Source organism: Talpa europaea, assembly GCF_964194135.1.
Source record: "Talpa europaea genome assembly, chromosome: 16".
NCBI lineage: Eukaryota > Metazoa > Chordata > Mammalia > Eulipotyphla > Talpidae > Talpa > Talpa europaea.
Window position 1 is genome coordinate 20,746,006 of NC_140084.1, and position 20,715 is coordinate 20,766,720.

The 20,715-nt window shown below is 43.6% G+C and overlaps 1 protein-coding gene across 3 annotated transcripts in view; it reads right to left on the bottom strand.

Annotated features, from left to right (window-relative positions):
* TENT4B (terminal nucleotidyltransferase 4B) overlaps positions 1–20,169 on the bottom strand; it is a gene marked incomplete at both ends in the record, with an annotated part of 71,205 nt that extends 51,036 nt beyond the window's left edge. For all 3 annotated transcript variants that reach the window (XM_084257867.1, XM_084257868.1, XM_084257866.1), the window contains one exon: positions 19,538–20,169. In XM_084257867.1, coding sequence (XP_084113993.1) covers positions 19,538–20,169 — 632 coding nt within the window. The remainder of the gene's footprint in view (positions 1–19,537) is intronic.
* Between the last annotated feature and the right edge of the window lie 546 nt (positions 20,170–20,715).

Below are 20,715 nucleotides of genomic sequence, written 5' to 3' on the forward strand. Positions count from 1 at the left end.
TAATTATTTTCTATCAGATCAATTCACAAATAGAAATTAATTTGGTCACCTAAGTTCCAAAATAAATACAAACATTTGGAATAAAAGAGAATTTTTAAATAACTCTCTAACATTTTCCCTACTAACACCACTCTGATTTTCATTTTATTTTTTTAAAAGATTTATTTATTTTATATAAGAACTGGGGTATAGGGCAGAAGTGCGGAGGGTGAGAGAATTCACCAGAGCCAGAGCAGGGAGCAGAACAGGCAGACGGACCGAAGACACTGTTGAGGGGAGCAGCGGGCGAGGCAGGAGAGGTCTACTGCGCCAAGTGGGAATCTCCCTGGCCAGTGGAGAATCGAACCAGAGCTGCAGAGGCTGCAGACAGCTTCACAGTGTGGCGCTCAACTGCTGCATCACCAGGGAGGCCCACCACTCTGATTTTTAAAAGATTTTTCCAGTTTTCTAACTTGCAGTAAAACATAGATGACATAAACCTTACCAGGTTAACCATCTTTAAGTATACAGTTCTATGGTAAGGAGTATAATCATACTATTATGTGACCATCGCCACCAATCCACAAAACTTTCCTTTTAACCTTATTATTGAAGTATGGTAGACATATAAAATATTTAATGTATACAACTCAACTAAAGAGATATACACTCGTTAACATCACCACCATCAAGGCCAGAAACATATCCATCACCTCCTAAAACTTCCTCCTGCACTATTTACTTGTTTTTGTTTATTTATTTTTAATGTGTGTGGTAAGAACACATAAGATCTATCCTCTTAGCACTATTATAGTACTATCAGTATAGGTACTATGCTGTATAAAGTTCTAGAACTTATTTATACTACAAAACTAAAACTTTGCTCCAGAACTTTTTCTAATTTATTTTTTGATTTTTTAAATTTTATATATTTTTTACATCATTTTTCATTTTTGCACTTTTTAATGTTCTCCAAATTGCATGTTGTGACTATTAAATACTAGCTACCCATCTCCTTTCCATCCAGTCCTATTCTACTTTCTGCCTCCATGAATTGATTATTCCCTAGTTACTTCATATAAGTAGAATCATTCAATATCTCTCCACAGTGACTAGCATGTTCTCAAGGTTCATCCATGTTATAGCATGTGCCAGAATTCCCTTCCTTTTTTCAGGCTGGAAAATATTCCTTATATAGATCACATTTTGGTTACCCATATTGATGAACACTTAGGTTGCTTCATTCTGATTTTTTTTTTAAAGACTTATTTATTTATTTACACAAGCACTGGGTACAGTCAGAAGCGTGAGAGGGTGAGGGAATTCACCAGAGCCAGAGCGGGAACAGAACGGGAAGACTGATAAAATACACTGTTGAGGGGAGCAGCAGGCGTGGCAGGAGAGGTCTGCTGTACCATGTGGGACCCTTGCCGGTGGCCGGGGATCGAACCGGTGCTGCAGAGGCTGCCGGGAGCTTCGCAGCCCAGAGCTCAACCGCTGTGCCACCAGGGAAGGCCCTCATTCTGATTTTTAAAAAACTATGTTATTTTGAAGTCAAGTAGAATAGAGACGAAACTTAAATCATCAGTATTTCTTTAAAAAAAAGAAAGTAAAAAAAAAAAAAAATCAAACACCACTTTCCGGACCATAAAACAGACCTAACAAATTTAAAAGAATAGAAATCAGGGCTTCCTCTCAGCCCTATCAAGCTATTGCTAGCTACTGCAGCCTGAGTTTGATCTCCAGCCAGGGAGCTAATCCACATGGCACAGCAGACCTCTCCTGTCTCGTCCACTGCTCCCCTCAGCAGTGTATTTCAGTAGATCCGCCTATTCTGCTTCCCACTCTGTCCTAAACCCCAATCTTACATGCATAAATAAAAATAAATCTTTAAAAAAAAAATACAAATCATATGAAGTATGCTTTCAGAACAGAAAGAAATTAAACTAGGAATCAGTTACAAAAAGATGGCTGGAAAATCCCAAAATATAATACTTGGAGATTAAACACAATAGAGATTAAAATATTTGGAGATTAAATAGCACATGGGTCAAAGATGAACTCAAGAGACATTTCTAGCTAAATGAAAATGAAAACACAACTTATCAAATGGTGGGGATAAAGAAGCAGTGGTCAATATTTAATGCAAATATTTGAAAAGATCTGAAAATCAAGTCTCTAAAGTTCCCCTTTAGGAAACTAGAAAAAGATTCAAAGTAAGCACAAAAAAAGGGTCAAAATTAGAGCAGAAATCAATAAAAACAAGAAGTTAATGGAGAAAAATCAATGAAACCAAAGCCTAATTTTTTGAAAATTTCAGAGAAATTTATAAATTTCTAGTCAGCTTAGGGGGGGGAAAAAAAAGACACAGGGGCCTCCTTGGTAGCCTGAGTTAAGCCTCAGCACTATCACTGAGAAAGCCTGAGTTTGATCCCCAGTCAGAGATAAAATAAAATCTTTTTTAAAAGACACAAATTACTAGTATCAAAAATAAAAGAAAGGCTATCACAACTGCTCCTATGGATATTAAGATGTTAATAAAAGAACATTATAATGACTCTCTGCCCACAAATTTGAAAACCCGGAAAAACTAGATTAATTCCTTTATTTACTTATTTACTTAGCAGAAGAACTGGGTTGCAGGCCGGAGGTGCCAGGGGTGAGAGGATTCACGAGAGACAGAATGGGGAGCAGAATAGGAGGATCTACTGAAATATACTACGGGGAGCAATGGGCTAGACAAGGCAAGTATGCTGCACCACAGGTGGGTTAGCTCCCTGGCCAGGTATCAAACTCAATCAATTCCTTGAAAGAGGCAATTTATTAGAATTTACACAAGGAGGGCCTCCACGGTGGCGCAGCGGTTGAGCTCTGGGTTGCGAAGCTGCCCGCAGCCTCTGCAGTGCTGGTTCAAACCCCGGCTGCTCCCCAGCCACCAGAGGAGGGTCCCACATCCGCCCGCTGCTCCCCTCAGCAGTGTACTTCATTCTGCCTGCTCTGCTCCCCGCTCTGGCTCTGGTGAATTCTCTCACCCTCCCGCGCTTCTGACTGTACCCAGTGCTTGTATAAATAAATAAAAATAAATCTTAAAAAAAAAAAAGCAAACATTGTACAAAAATGAACAATGATGTAAAATATATATAAAAAAATTGTTTTTTTAAAAAAGAATTTACACAAGGAGAAAATAAAAGGACAATCACAATGGGCCAATATCTATTAAAGAAACTAAATCAATAACTAATAATCTTCTAAAATAGAAAGTACCAATCCAGATGGATTTACTGGAGAAATCTGGTAACACCAAAGATTTAAGGTAATTGTCTCAATAAAGAAACTATCTCAATCTTCTACAATCTCTGGGAGATAGGAGGATTATCAGCTTCCTTAGAGTACTGCACAAAAGTGTCCAGGTGCAAGGTTGGAATCAAATAAGATATTTTGTGGAGGGCCTCCCTGGTGGCGCAAGGGGTTAAGACGCAGCCTATGAAGCTATGCAGCCACTACAGCACCAGTTTGATCCCCGGCCAGGGAGCTACTCACATGGCACAGCAGAACTCTCCTGACTTGCCCGCTGCTCCCCTCAGTCAAGTGGCCTGTTCTGCTCCCCACTCTGTCTCTGGTGAATCCTCTCACACTCCCCACACACACCTCTGGCCTGCACCCCAGTTCTTGTATGCAATAATAAATAAATCTTTTTAAAAAAAGATATTTTGTGGAAATTAACAAACTCATTCAAAAATCTAAATGGAAAGGCAAAAGACAGAGACTAGGCAATACAACAAAGACAAGAACAAAGTCAGAGGACTGACACTAACTGATTTCAAAACTTACTATATAAGGGCCTCCCCGGTGGCTCAGAGGTTGAGCACTGGGTTGCGAAGATGCCCGCAGCCTCTGCAGCGCTGGTTTGATTCCTGGCTGCTCCCTGGCCACCGGAGGAGAGTCCCACATGGCGCGCAGACCTCTCCTGCTGCCTGCTGCTCCCCTCAGCAGTGCACTTCAGTCCTTCTGCCTGCTCTGCTCCGCGTTCTGGCTCTTGTGAATTCTCTCACCCTCCCGCGCTTCTGACTGTACCCAGTGCTTGTATAAATAAATAAATAAATCTTAAAAAAAAAGAAAAGAAACTCTGCCCAGGAAAAATCTCTTTCTGTGAAAAATCATTTAAAAAAAAATTACTATATAAAGTCAAGACAATGTGGTACTAGAAAATGAATAGACAAATAGATCAATGAAACAGAATTGAGAGTACAGAACTATACAAAATATATTCAATTCATCTTTGACAAAGGAGTAAAAACAATTCAGCAGAGAAAAGACAGTCTTTTTAGCAACTGATAATGAACAATTGGACATATGCATACAAAAAAAAAAATAAATAAACCTAGACAGAGATCTTACAACTTTCAGAAAAACTAACTCAAAACAAATCATTGATGTAAATATAAAACACAAAATTATAAAATACTAGAAGATAACATCAGAGAAAATTTAGGTGACCTTGACAATGACTTTCTACATGCAATACCAAGTAGAGTTCATGAAAGAAAAAAATGATAGATTAGATTTCACTAAAAGTAAAATCTTTCACTCTGCAAAAGATAGCATGTGTTACGATAATTAAAAGGCAAATCTGATAAAGGACTGGTACCCAAAATATACAAAGAACTCTCAAAGAACTTAACAATAGGAAAACTCCAATCAAAGAATGGGCAAAAGATCTGAACCTCCACAAAGAAAATGCAGATGGCAAAAGCTATATAAAAAGATATTTGACATTGTATGTCATTAGGGATCTGCAAACTGAAAACAATGAGCTATCACTACACACCTATCAGAATGGCCAAAATCCCAAACACTGGTAACACTAAATGCTGAGATTGTGGAACATCAGAAAAAAATTATACATTGCTGATGGGGAAGCAAAATAGTTCAGTTACTTTGGAAGACAGCTTGGCAGTTTCTAGCAAACTAAACATACTGTTATCATGTGATCCAGCAATGGCGCTCCTTGGTATTTACTCAATGGAGCTGAAAACTTATGTCCACACAAAAACCTCAACACAGATGTTTTTATCATAGGTTTTCTTCACTAATGCCAAAGGTTGGAACAATCAAGATGTCCTTCAATAGGTAAATGGATAAACAAGCAGGATCATCCATACAATAGAGTATTATTCAAGAGGGAAAAAAAGTGCTACCAAACCAGGAAAAGGCATGGAAGACTCTTACTTGTATACGGCTTTGTGAAAGTATCCAATCCAAAATGGCCACAGAGGGCCTCCCCTGGTGGCACCGGCGGTTGAGCGCTGGGCTGTGAAGCTGTCCACAGCCTCTGCAGCGCCGGTTCGATGCCAGCCAGCGAGCATCCCAGATGGTGCAGCAGACCTCTCCTGTCACGTCCGCTGCTCCCCTCAGCAGTGTATTTCTGTCATCTGCCTGTTCTGTTCCCTGCTCTGTCTCTGGTGAATCCTCTCACCCTCCCGCACACCTGGCCTGTATCCCAGTTCTTGTCTAAATAAATAAATAAATAAATGAATAGGAAAAAAATTAAAATAAAAGGGCCACAGAAAGCAAGACTCCAATAATTAGATATTCTAAAAAAGGCAAAACTATGGAGTCAGTAAAAAAGATCAGTGGGGGTTGGGGAGGGTGTCAAAGGAGGGAGGAATGAATTGGCGGGCCCAGGGGATTTTTAGAGCAGTGAAACTATTCTGAAGGATACATAATGATGGATGCATGCCAAAAACCACAGGGTATACAACAAAAAGAGCAAATCCTAATGTAAAAAAAAAAACAAAACCCTGATGTTTAATAGTAATATGTCAATACTGGCTCATCAATTGTAATAAATGCAAGATGTTAATAATGAAAAACTGAGATTGGCGTGGAGGGGATGAGGGAGTACATAACTCTGTACTTTCTGCTCAATTTTTCTGTAAACCTAAAACTGCTCCATTAAAATGAGCATACCTTGGGGAGAAAAAAACAATGGAACAGCTACTTCGGAATAGAAGTGTCCAAGGTCTCCGAGATAGCCTTTCCCTAGACGGGCTACCACAAACTCCTAAATAAGTTGAAGCCAAATTATGATCTAGAGGCTCAGTTCAATTATTTTCTTGAAACTTCTTTTGCAAAGCCATACTGCCCTTTCTTTACACAGCTGGTACCACACTTGCTACATGGTTTTTATATGTAAATAGTGGCTTTTAAAATAAATATTTAATGGGGGTGGGGAGCACTTGACAGATTTCTCCCAGCAGGAATCCTTCCCATAGTGCTGTCAGTATGGTTACAGGGCAGGAATAATTCACACCAAGGTTAAAGACCAGCACAAAGTGAAGAAAGAGAATCCAAGTTTAATTTCAAGGAAAAATAAATGTGTTGCTCCTGAAGAGTTTAAGCCTGTGAGAACTCTGCCCAGCAGTGGCTCATAGGCCTCTAGATCCATCGAGGTTTTCTTCAGCTACCACAAGCTGCCAGCAAAGGCCAAGTATGGCGGAAGCAAAAGACTCCCTTGACAGTCCCAGGCGCTGACCAAATGCCAGCATAGTTCAGTTCTGGAGAATTAACCACCCTTTCCACAGGCCCAGCACTAATCCCAAAGCCCACTTTCACTTCCTGGAGCCCACCTTGCTTCTTCACTTAGGGATGACAGTTCATTAACTAGAAGTTATTTCCCCATTCTCATTCATTTTCCCTGTAAGAACTGGACCTGTAGGATAACCAAACAGCTGAGAAGGGAAGGTTTCTTTTAGGAGTATTCCAGCTAACAAGTGATAGAGGAATACCGTCTTATTCAAGAGAATATGAAATTACAGATACAGGCAATGATTAATGGCTCCTATTGTCACAGAAAAGGAAGACATTCAAACCTTATGTGTCTTCTGGGAAAAGTATTTGTTTCCACCTATGAAATATTCTTGAAAAAAACAAAAACAAATCTAAACAAGTCTTTTGATCTAATTACAAATTACTTTTACAGATGGTACAAGGAGACAACAGAACATAGTAAAGTGACATCACAGGAATGTAATCAGCCAAACACAGAGAGTAAAAATGTACATAGGAAAAACTACCTGGTTTCTTCGACAAATAAATTAATGGCGGGAGGGGGACACATATAACAGGTGGCAGAGAAAGATGTAGACTATAAGATTTAAGATATTTTAACCAATGGCAATGTAAAAATGTCATTTGGGTTCTTACTTGAACAGATTGTTAAAATGATTATGGGGGGAAATGCAGGAAATACAAGCATTAGATATTTGGCGCAACTAAGAAATCATTGCTAATTTAAGTTAATAAATGGTATGGTGATATGGTTTCTTTTCAAAATTCTTCTATAGAAACACATACAGAAATATTTCTATGAAAAGATGTGACATCTGGAATTTGCTTCAAAATGTGAGGTGCAAATGGATTAGGGTATAGGTGAAATAAGCCTGTAGGGAATGTGAAATGAGTTGATGACTTTTGAAGCTGTATGACGAGTACATAAAAGTTCATCACTCTAGTCTCTCTGCTTCCATACTGTATCTTGTAATTTCCATAATAAAAAGGTTTTAAGAAATTAGGGGCCTCCCCAGTGGCGCAGCGGTTGAGCGCTGGGTCGTGAACCTGCCCGCAGCCTCTGCGGCGCCGGTTCGATCCCGGGCTGCTCCCCGGCCACCGGAGGAGGGTCCCACATGGTGCGCAGACCTCTCCTGCCGCCCGCTGCTCCCCTCAGCAGTGTACTTCGGTCCTTCTGCCTGCTCTGCTCCCCGCTCTGGCTCTGGTGAATTCTCTCACCCTCCTGCGCTTCTGACTGTACCCAGTGCATGTATAAACCAAAACAAACAAACAAATAAATAAATATAAATAAACATGCCTCTATAAAATTTAAAAAAAATTAAAAAAAAAAGCTATGTTAAAAAAAAAAATAAAAAGGTTTTAAGAAATGAATAGGAGTAATTTCAGATCTCCAATTCCTATGACAGAGATCAACCTTCATAGCAAACTCTGTTCACCACCTATCTCAATTATGCTAAATACTGTATGTTCAACCTGTCCCATTAGAGTTTATCATTTCACACCAATACAATCAGTTTTTCCTTTCCAACCCTCCACAACCTAACCAATCTTTCAAATTTGTCTATCCAACTAGGCCATAATTTCCTAGAAGGCAAGGAATTCATTATACTGTCTTTACTTTCCACAAAAAGACTAATTTAGAACTTTGCACATAGTAGTTAATTACCCAACAAAAAAATGGGTAGATTAGTTCTGGCCTGTTCAGAAATGAACAGAAAAACCAACAAGTGATATAATACCAATAGCAGAAAACATGTTAAAGACTTCATAGGTAATAAATAATTGGATGACCATAGGGTTACATCAACACAATGAAATACTACTTGGCATTAGAAAGTAAAAACAGGGCCTCCCTAGTGGCGCAGCAGTTGAGCACTGGGTTGCAAAGCTGCCCGCAGCCTCTGCAGAGCTGGTTCAATCCCTGGCTGCTCCCCAGCCACCGGAGGAGGGTCCCACATGGCACGCAGACCTCTCCTGCCGCCTGCTGCTCCCCTCAGCAGTGTACTTCAGTCCTTCTGCCTGCTCTGCTCCCCACTCTGGCTCTGGTGAATTCTCTCACCCTCCCGTGCTTCTGACTATACCCAGCGCTTGTATAAATAAATATATAAATCTTTAAAAAAAAAAAAAAAAGTAAAAACAACATTACACAAAACAATGTGGATTGATTTCTGAAACCATGCTAAGAGAAAGAAGTCAGGCACAAAAGACTACACAGTACACATAGTCCCCTTTATATGAAATCCTTGAAAAGGTGAAAAAGCAGATGCTTAGGGCATGGGGTGGTGTAAGGGAACTAGCTAAAGGGGCATGCGGGTATTTTTACATGATGAAAAATGTGCTATATTTTCTTCTTGTATATTAATTGTTGTGGTTACAAAACTGTGTACATCACCTCACTGTACAATTAAAATGGGTGGATTTTATTACATATAAATTAAGCCCCAATGAAACTATTTAAAAATCATAAAAGTATACAATATTGGATTTATTATATTGTGCATCTGAAACTAAGGTGTTATATGTCAATTATACCTCAATTAAAAGAATTAGAAAATGAGTTAAAATTATATACATATTATAATAGGACAGACCAAGAGCTCTTACAATTAATGTAAGGAAAGAAGCATTTCAAAAGAAAAATAAATAGCCAATAAAATACGAAGCTATGATCAAATTAAATCAGTAAAATACTATTTTCCACCTATATAATTGATAAGAACTGTTTTCCTTTCAACTCATTTTTGTTTTTAATTGTAATATTTAGCAATGGTGAGGATTTAAGAAAAGTCCAGATTTTTGACCCAATGGGAAATTTAGCAAAAGTATTATAAAATATAAAACCAATCTAAAACTTTATCCCCAAGAAACAATCATGAGCAAAGACAATTCAAAGAGGAAAAAGAATAGTCTTTTAACAGATGGTACTGAGTCCACCTGCGATCCACAGGCAAAAGAATGAAGCTGGCCCTCTTCCTTACATCACATACAAAAATAAACTCAAAATGGGGCCTCTCTGGTGGCGTACAGGGTTAAGACACAACCTATGAAGCCGTCCACAGCCACTGCAGCTCGAATTAGATCCCCAGCCAAGGAGATACCCACATGGCACAGCAGTCCTCTCTTGACTCACCTGCTGCTCCCCTCAGCAGTGTATTTCAGTTAATCTGCCTGTTCTGTACCCCACTCTGTCTCTGGTGAATCCTCTCACCCCCCACACTTCTGGCCTATACCCCAGTTCTTGTATGCATAAATAAATAAATCTTTAAAAAAAAAAAAGGGGGGGGGCCTCCCCATGGCGCAGTGGGTTGAGTGCAGCACTGTGAAGCTGTCCGCAGCTTCTCCAGTGTGGGTTTGATTCCCGGCTGGCCAGGGAGATACCCACATGGCGCAGAGACCTCTCCAGCCTCGCCCGCTGCTACCCTCAGCGGTGTCTTCGGTCCATCTGCCTGTTCTGCTCCCCACTCTGTTCTAGTGAATCCTATCACCCTCCTGTGCCTCTGGCCTGAACCCCAGTTCCTGTACAAATAATAATAATAAAAAAAATCTTTTAAAAAAAGGAAAAAAATGAAATTAAAATGGATCAAAGACCTAAATATAAGTGCTAAAACGGAAAACGCTTTAGAAGGAAACACAGGTGTAGAGTTTCATAATCTCGGAGTAGGCAATGTTTTCTTAGATTGCCACCTGAACCACAAACAAAAAAGAAAAAAATAGAAAATAGAAAACAAACTTTGAACTTCAAAGGACACCATTAAGAAAATAGAGAGAGGGCCTCCCCTGGTGGCACAGCGGTTGAGCGCTGGGCTGCGAAGCTGCCCGCAGCCTCTGCAGCGCCAGTTCGATCCTCAGCCACTGGTGAGGGTCCCACATGGTGCGCAGACCTCTCCTGCCACCCGCTGCTCCCCTCAGCAGTGTGTTTTGTCAGTCTGCCTGTTCTGTTCCCCGCTCTGGCTCTGGTGAAGTCTCTCACCCTCCCACGCTTCTGACTGTACCCAGTGCTTGCATAAATAAATAAATAAATCTTAAAAAAAAAAAGAAAAGAAAAGAAAGAGAACCTACAGAATGGCAGATAATATCTGCAAATCATTTACTTGATAAGAGTCTAATGTCCAGAATATATAAAGAAATCACAGCTCAACAATAAAATGATAACCGAAGATTGGAAACAAAACTATAACATCCAACTGGGGATGAAATAAGATACATTCAACTGGGCCTCCCCAGTGGCGCAGCGGTTGAGCGCTGGGTTGCGAAGCTGCCCGTGGCCTCTGCAGCGCCGGTTCGATCCCCGGCTGCTCCCCGGCCACCGGAGGAGGGTCCCACATGGCGCGCAGACCTCTCCTGCCGCCCGCTGCTCCCCTCAGCAGTGTACTTTGGTCCTTCTGCCTGCTCTGCTCCCCGCTCTGGCTCTGGTGAATTCTCTCACCCTCCCGTGCTTCTGACTGTACCCACTGCATGTATAAACAAAAACAAACAAACAAACAAATAAATAAAACATGCCTCAAAAAAAAAATTAAAAAAAAAAAAAAGATACATTCAACTGATGAAATAGCATGCCCACAAATAGTAGGTAACCAGTCATACATAACCAGTAAATGCTACAGAAATATATTTTATATGAAAAGATGTCTGAAATAATAGTAACTTTTGTGAAGTCAAATAGTATGCCATTCTCCCAAAGAAGGAAACAATCTTAGGATAAAAACTGGTTATAACTTCTGGCCTCTAGACTATAAGAGAATAAATTTGTTATTTAAAGAAAAATTCTTGGGCCTCCCCTGGTGGCACAGCAGTTGAGTGCTGGGCTGCGAAGCTGCCCACGGCCTCTGCAGCACAGGTTAGATCCCCTGCCCCCGGCGAGGGTCCCACTTACAGCGCCTGCTGCTCCCCTCAGCAGTGTATTTCGTCAGTCTGCCTGTTTTGTTCCCTGCTCTGGCTCTGGTGAATCCTCTCACCCTCCCGCACTTCTAACTGTTCCCAGTGCTTATATATATAAATAAATAAATAAATAAATAAATAAATAAATAAATAAATAAATAAATAAATCTTTTTAAAAAATAAAAAAAAAATAAAATTTAAAAATTCGTTTTTTAAGATTTGTGTGCATAAATAAATCTTTTAAAATAAATAAATTTCCAAAACCACAATCCAAATGGATTCTTATTCTTACTTTGGCAGAAATTTATAATACTGGATGTTGCTAATTATTTTGACAGAATCAAAACAGCGAGTACAAAGGGCCAATAAGGGAAAAATCCTCCCAGGTCTCCGGTCCTCTCTCCTGAAAATGGTCCTAATGAAACAGTTTATTCTATGAAAGATTTGAAGGTAAAGTATTTATTCTACACATTGTGAAGGCAATATTCGTATTTTTAAAATACTGTTGTAAAAAAAAAAAATCAAACCCTTCACTACCAACAACAAAACACCACTAACCACAGGGCTTACCACTCAAAATACAGCCAAGTCAACAGAAAATAAAGTTCACTCATATGAAAAGACAGGACCCTCCATTTTAAAATGAACTCTTCAGTTCTCCTTTCATAGTTTTCAGAAAATTAAAGCTCTACTTTAATTTTAAGGAAAAAGCTTTTAAGGAAAAAGAACATATAAACCCAGTACAAAGTACTACAAAGATAAAACAGTTAAACTGACACTGCTAAGACTAAAGCTAAAGTAAAACATGAAAATTAAAGTCCCGGTAAGCCGCAGTTTTCCTTAGATTTTTTAAGTGAGGAAATTCTTAATACTGTCAAGAAGTTTCTAAAAGAAAAACCAAAGTTAGGTGGAGTTACATTTGAGGAGGTTAATATGATAAATGAACAGTATTAGAAAGGTTAAAGGAAAGAGTGATAAAGCTGAAAGCTACTGAGGCTGCAGGGAATACAGTGCTGTAGGAAGGTAATATGATACAGCCACACTAGAAGTCGTTCAGCAGTTTCTTTTAAAACTAAGTATGGACTTACTATGTGACCCAGCACTTCTGGACATTTATCCCCCAAAAGGAAAACTTACATTCACACAAAAATGTGCACACAAATGCTGACAGCAGCTTTATTTGTAATCGCCAAAAACTGGAAACAACTTTTCTGGAACGTCCTTCAAGGGGTAAATCATTAAACACACCATGGTACAGCCGTACTACGGAATACTACCTGACGTTAAAAAGGAATGAACTGTTAATACACGTAACAGCTCAGAAAGGAATTATGGGCAGACCAAAAAAAAGCCAAAGCAAATACAAAGCAACATACTGTATGATGCCATTCATGTAACAGTCTCAAAATGACAAAATTATAAAGATGGAAGAGAGGTTAGTTGTTGATCGGGATTAGGGATATATGAAAAATAAAGGGGTGGAATGAGGGATCACTGAGATGGCATCTTGATTGTGACGGTGGGGATACAAATCAACTTATAATAAAACTACACAGAACAACCCACACACTATACAAATGAGTGCCTGAAGACTGGTGAAGCCTCAATAAACCTAAGGACTGTAACAATGTCAATTTCCTGGTTTCACATTAAACCATTGTTATGTAAGATGTTACCACTGCTCCAAACTAGGTGAAGGGAGCATGGGACTTCTCTGTGCTTAATTTTTTGGCAACTTTGAATCTATATTTCAAAATAAAAAGTAAAAATAAAACAAATCACACAGGGCCTATGTATGAGGTTAATACAGCAAATAGTAAAAAGGTTTAACATAGATTTTGGAACATGGTGAAAAGGCTCATGAGCACTTTTTATTGAGCACTTTATTTTTTTTTTTACATTTTATTTATTTATTTATTTTAAAGATTTATTATTTATTTATACAAGCACTGGGTACAGTCAGAAGCGTGGGAGGGCGAGAGAATTCACCAGAGCTAGAGCGGGGAGCAGAGCAGGCAGAAGGACCGAAGTACACTGCTGAGGGGAGCAGCGGGCAGCAGGAGAGGTCTGCGCGCCATGTGGGACCCTCCTCCGGTGGCCGGGGAGCAGCCGGGGATCGAACCGGCACTGCAGAGGCTGCGGGCAGCTTCGCTCAACCGCTGCACCCCCAGGGAGGCCCTATTGAGCACTTTAAATAAATCAACTAGATTGAAAAAAATACCTTTCTGCACACCACTCAAATTTTTCACCAGAAAACAGACGTGAGCTAGAATTCCTGCATTTAGTTACTAGGTACTACATAAAATCGCTTATGCACATGGCAAGATTTTTTTCAGACTTTAAATTGCTGAAGTGAGGGCCTCCCCGGTGGTGCAGCAGGTTGAGCACAGTGCTGTGAAGCTGTCCACAGCCTCTGCAGCACGGGTTCGAGTCCTGGCTGGCCAGGGAGATAACCACATGGCACAGCAGACCTCTCCTGTCTTGCCCACTGCTCCCCTCAGCAGTGCTTTCAGTCTGTCCACCTGTTCTGCTCCCTGCGCTGTCTCTGGTGAATCCTCTCACACTTCCACGTCTCTGGCCTGTACCCCAGCTCTTGTATAAATAAATAAATGTTTCTTAAAAATAAAATAAAATAAAATGTAAAAGTGAATTTGAAGCCTTTATATAGAGTTTTGCAGTTGCTTAATCTCTAACTTTCTGGTGAGGTAGAAAGAATATTCTCCTGGCAGTCCTCTGCAGCCTTCAAGCAGGCTCTGAGTTGTCCAGCCAGCTCTACAGGGAGAACAGACAGGAATCTCAGGCCAGCTGCCCCTTCAAGATTCTCTATATCTCTATGTTTGTAAGTGATTAAAACACACAGTCTCAGTCCTCCCCGGTGGCGCAGTAGGTTGAATGCCGCGCTGTGAAGCTGTCCCGAGACTCTGCAGGGTGGGTCCGGTTCCCGGCCATCCGGGGAGAAACCCACATGGTGCATCAGACTTCTCGTGTCTCACCTGCTGCTCCCCTCACCAGTGTATTTCAGTCAATCCGACTGTTCTGCTCCCCACTCTGGTGAATTCTCTCACCCTCCCGCGCCTCTGACCTGTGCCCCAGTTCTTGTATAAATAAATAAATCTTTGGAGAAACAAAAAACAAAAAACAGGGACTCCAGGGTGGCGCAAGGGGTTAAGCACCGTACTATGAAGCAATCCCACAGCCTCTGCAGCACAAGTTCAATCCCCGGCCGGCCAGGGAGAAACCCACACGGCAAGGCAGAGCTCTCCTGTCTTGGCCACTGCTTCCCTCAGCAGTGTATTTCAGTCTGTCTGCCTGTTCTGCTCCCCACTCTGTCTCTGGTGAGTCCTCTCACCTTCCCCCACCTCCCCGCATCTCTGGCCTATACCCCAGCTCTTGTATGCATAAATAAATAAATAAATCTTAAAAAAAAAAAAGTCTCCAGTAAAGTGGGTATGATCCTGAGATAATTTCTTCTACTAAATGTTACTCTAAAGGATTCAACAGAAGGAACAATAGAAAGCTCAGCAAAATCATGCAATAACTTGGTCTAGTCTCCATAGAAAAAGGAACACATTTTTCTCAGCTTCAGCAGGTAAAGAATACCTAACTACAACTATCTTCAGGCCAGTATCATCATCAAGGAAGCCCTTAAATTTTCTTCCTATGTATCCTTCTGGATACCTAATACTAGGATTTATTCTTTATGTGCAAGAAGTTGTGATATAAGGTCACCTAGCACTGAGGGACCAGAACTGTTCTAACACACACTACCCCCCTACTCCTTGCCTTAAACTTTTCTAGTAGCCCCTCCCCACCCTTCCTTTCTTTCAAACTACTAAACCATCTGTGTGAACACAGGCAGACTCCAAAAAAGCTCTATTTACTCATTGGTTCCCTTTGCCTTTCAACAGCTAAAAAGTTAATAGGGGTTGAAAAAATTCCACACTCTGAAATGCCAGTGATTCAGACAGTGAGTGTTGAGTGGTCAGATTATGGAGAGAATATAGTCTATGGCATGAAAGCAACTCAGCTGAACACAGTATACTAGATTTTGGGAAATTTGCAAACACGAATTACACCCTTAGTGCAGGATCCATATTGCAGAAAACCTAATGTCTCCTTGAAAGCACACTTCAGCACACAAATGCAGGAAAATCCAATAAGCTGCAGGTCCCGGTTCACCAGGTTTCACAGTGCATGTGGGCTACAGTTGTAAATGCAAGATATTAAACTCAGAGCAAGCACTTTGTACTGGCCTCTGAATTCCTTCATACTCAACCCACGTTCTTCTGCCTGACGGCTTTGGAGCCCAGCAGTGACACCAATCCCATTGATGATATTGTGTAGAAAGAGCCGGAAGGGAGCCAGAATGGCAGTGCTGAAGCTCGCATCACCACCCTGGCCTTCCTGTGACACAGCACACAATATGCCTAAGGAAGGACACAGTCCTATGGCAGTAAAGACAGCTACATCTCAGTTTCCAAGCTTCAACTCCCCGCTAGACAGCTCACCTAAACACCACTGTTTTCTGCTGCTCCAAACGAACAGCCCTAGCTCTTCTTTTCAATAACAACATATCCCATTCACTTCAGTGGAAAGCTGTGAGATTACTAAATCCACAAGGGAGTTAGGATCCTCTCCATCCTCACCTTGTCGTATCTCTCACATTCATTCTTCTTTGCCATTATCATTCCCATCTCCATCGCCCTAGTTCAAGAAATTTTATTTCTTAAACTCAAGCTTCCCAACAGAATCTTCTTGATGTCCTACAGCCCAATGTGTACTTCAAAATGTTATTTTGAGTAAGTCATCCAAGTCTTGAAAAAATATCTACACAGCCGGTAGTGCAACCCTCATAAAACTATTTTCATGAGCTTGGACAAGCAGCAAACACCTTCCATAATAAGTTTCTAAATATGAGGGTCCAGGGCCAAGGGTTGTGAATCTCTCCAAGTATCCTGCACATGCAACTTTTTGTTACTCTTTTTTCTCTATGGTGATCAATTAAATATTTGGAGGGGGGAAAAAAGGCATATGGCTCATTTTCATGGACAACCACAGAAGGAGCAGGTGGATTGCATCCCACACCATAGCCAGCCTTGGAGGGGAACGAACCCCAAGAAATAGAATAAGTGGATGCATTTAAAAAAAAAAAAAAGGAAAGCAAACACACTCCCTGAGCCTACAGGTCCAAGGAGCTGAGATGGTAAGCCCATGTGAGTTTAATTTTGAAACAGGACTATGAAGACTTCAGAATGAAATCTAAATATGCTCTCTACATTTAAAAAACACAACAAGTAACTATAAACCAGAGACACACTAAGGGGGGGAAGGAGGGAGCAGGATCAAACCAAGGGTGGTGGGAATTGCATGGGGACTATACCAAAATGAAAATGCATACATTGTACAAAAATAAAAAATGATGTAAAAAATATATAAAATTAAAAATAAAAAAATTTCCATCTTAACTTATGTAAGAGGAAACATACATAGAAAGAAAATAAAACATTAGCAAGCTAGCTACACCAACAGCATGAAACATACATCAAGAATTCAAAGGAGTAACCAAAAATAAAAAAAATTCAGGCACCAGGAGAAATCAGTTTTTAACTGCATCTTAGGGTTTTCAGGGAGCAAGACAACTAGTGTCTCTGAAGTAGAGAACATGAAAAGATAAAAGCTGTGAGAGAGGGTATGTATGCAGCTGTCCCACACCTCAAGTCCACTGTTGATGTGTTCCCATCCCTCTCCTCCTTATGTGGACTGGCAGGCCAAAGACCATCACGATTTATTAACCTATTAGCTAAATGTCAGTCACATCCTAAGAACTTAGAAAACATTAGTAAGAGTTTTACTATATTTAATTTCAGACGAGCATAGCATGGAAGTGTGCTGAGTTCAGATTTTTAAAATACCTATATTAAAAATAGAAAAACTTCCATAAAAGTCAAGAAATAAGGATCCATAAAGAAAACAAGCATTTGTAAGCGTCCAGACACTCTTAAAAAATCAGTTCTTAGGAACTGCTAAATAAAATAAAATTTTAAATTGCTTACATTCTCTAAAGAATGAGGAGGCAAAAGAATGGAAAGTCTGATGAAGTGATAAGCACTTTTAAAACAGGTTTACAATCAGATTTTAAACAGTAATCCCTCTGGGAAATGGAAATTCCTCTCTTTAATCCCTCTGAGGGCAATATAATATTTGAATCAGGAGCAAGTACATCTGGCTTTTAAATAAATTCAAATAGTAACCTTTTACAGTATCGTCAACATTAAATACAGGTAGATTTCTTATCTCTCAAAAGTAGGGGTAGTCAGCAGTTGAATATCTAAAGTATCTTTGCTAGACACATAAGCAAAGAGGTATCAATAATACGAAATCAAGGAACTTCAAGGTTTTAGTTGACAGTGATAACAGGAGCTTATTCCTGGGAAACCGAAACTACCAAAACCCTTCATTTTCAATTTGCTTATCACCAAACAACAGGTTAATGCTTCATCTTGGAAATGCTAACAGGATGAAACCACCAAAGTTATTAAAACGAGATGACCATGGAGAGCGCCCTTGAAGCAGAGATTCAACCCTAAAAGGTTCCCCTGGGGTAAGTGAAAACAGGTTTGACATGTACCCCAGAGGGAGCCCTAAAAAGCATGACTGCACTTGCCATAAATGGTGAGAGTTGTAATAGTAGCATATAGCAGACACGAATCTACTAGAAGCAGATGGAGCCCACCAACTCATTTTACCCAGCCCAAGCAGGGCAGATCTGAATGGGGGAATCTAAGAAAAGGTTTCACAAGGGATTACTAACGGTGATTTCATTTGCTTACGACAGCCCCCCGCCCCACCAACCCCAGTAAATCAGGCTCTTTAAAATGAAAAGCATTTTGAAAGCTCCATACTCAAACTAACATATACACACACACCCCACACGCACCTCCCCCTCCCCCCAACCCCATGCACACCGTCCAAAAGCTTTATTTTACAAAATAAAAGATTCTGAAACCTATTCCAGCACAGGGGTTCTTCCAGAAGGGAAATCTAGCTGGTAACATTCCCAGAGTATGTACATAATTCACTAGGGGTCAGGTAAGATTCCATTTTGTAACAGCTGAACTTTAAACAGAAAGTCACCAGTGGTGCAACATTCACTCATTAGCATAAAGTTACCCCCTAGAATGGAAAGCTTTGGCTGTCTCTGCCAAGATGACAACTTTAGGTGAGAAGCTGGACCCAAGGACAGTGAACTCCTAGAAAGTTCTATCAGGTCTCAGGGACGCTCTCCATCTGTCTCAGCCTAAGCTTAGCTGTCACCCCATTCCTGCCTCCCCAAAGTGCAAGGTGGCCCGAACACAGAAAAAAAAAAATTTTTTTTTTTTTTCAATAAAACGATGAGCCAAAGGGTCAAGAGCAGGCAAAGCCGTACAGGGCTGACATGATTCCTGCTGAAGACTGGGGGAGGGGAGGAGCTTTCTGGATGTTTCTATTCTTGGCAAGGAAAGAACCTCTAAGTCCTGTACCATCAAAAGGCACAAACACAGGAATGTTCTCAGCGAATGAATGATGTGCCCGAGCTAAACGACCTCGTCGGGAGTGGAGTGCGATGTCCGGGAGAAAGGGAAGGAGATCTGGAGAGCACGAGGGGGGAGGGGGGCTGGGGGAGGTAGTCAGGAGAGGGTGTGTTTGACTAAGGGGGGGTGCGAGGCAAGAGCGCACGGCCCAGGGGGTCCGGGCGCGGTGTGGACGGTTAGCGGGTGGGTGGGGATGCCTAACGAAGGTGACGGGAGGGTGGAGACGGCGGAGGGGGTGTCCGGAGGTGTGGACGGGCTGCGGGCGAAGAAGGTGCAGCGGGCCAGGAGCTCAGGGGCGGCGTGGACGGCCGCGGGATGGCAGGAAGACCACGAGCCCCCGGAGGAGCGCCGGACCCGCGGCGGGGAGTGTGTGTGTGTGTGTGTTGGGGGGGGGGGGTGCGTGAGGCGTGAGGTGGGGGTGGGGGTGGGGTGGGGAGGGGGGTGGCCCGGCCTCGGCTCCCCCACACCCCCCTCCTGTGGGCGTGTGCCGGGCTGCGCGTGTGCACGGGCCGGGCCGCCAGGCCGCAGGCCCCACTCACCCCACGACTCCCTGGTTGTAGTTCCTCCGCTTCCAGGGGGTCCCGCTGTACAGGCCCCCGCCGCCGTCGGCGCGGCCGCCCCCCGGGGCGCGCCCCCCGCCGGGCTGCAGCAGGCTGTAGTTGAGTCCGTAGGTACTAGCCTTGTTGTCGCGCTTCCTCTTGTTGCTGCTGCCCGCGGCCGGGTCGGCGGGCTCGGCGGCGGGGCCGGCGGCCGGGGCGTGCGGGGCGGCGGGCGCCGGGGGCGCCGGGGCGGCCGAGGAGGGGCCGGCGGCGGCGCGGCGGGCCCAGGCCGCGGGCTGGTGGTGGTTGTTGTTGTTGTTGGTCGTCTCCAGGGGCAGGAAGTCCCGCTGCTCCGCGGGCTGCGCGTGGCCGCCCAGCAGGCGCTCCCCGGCGCGGTACATGCCGGCCGGGGCCGGGGCGGGGGCCGGGGCGGCGGGGCCGGGGCTGCCGGGGCTGCTGGCGCTGCCGCCGGGGGCCGTGCTGCTGCCGCCGCCGCTCGCGCCGCCGCTGCTGTGACAGTGGTGGTTGAAGTAGAGGTTCCTCAGCCCCTGCGTCGTCTCCCAGATCTGCATCCACAGACTGTTGGACGGTCCGAGCTGCTCTGGCTGGAACCAGGCGATCCTCGGATCCATCAAACGGCGGCGGCCGCTGCCCCCGCCCCTCCCGGCCGCCCGCAGGGCCGGCGCCGCGCCGCGCCTCAGGCGCACGCCCGGCCTCGGCGGCTGCGGCGGCTGCTGCTGCTCCTGCCGCCGGGGCCGCCGCCGCCGCTGCTCGGGCCCGCCGCGGGCGGCGCGGTCGCACGGGGAGCCCGGCCGGCGCCGGCGGCGTCGCTCCCGCCCTCGGGGGCTCCGCGGGCCCTCCCCCCCTCCCTCCGCCCCTCCGCCGAGCCCCTGTCACCAGGGCTCCCGTGCAAATGGCGGCGGCGGCCGCGGCTGTGGAGAAGGGCGAGCGGCGGGGCGAGCGGCAGCGGCGGCGGCGGGACGCGCCTGCTCCGTAGCGTCCTCGCTCCTCGGCCGGGGCGGGGCCTCCGCCGGCTCCGCCCCGCTCGCTCCGCCCCCGCCCCGCCCCGCCCGCCCGCCCGCGTTCGCCCCGCCCCCGCCGCGCCGCGCCGCCCGCCGCGGGGGCCGCGTGGTGCGTCACAGAGAGCCGGGCGCGGCGCGCCGGGGGCCGCAACTGCC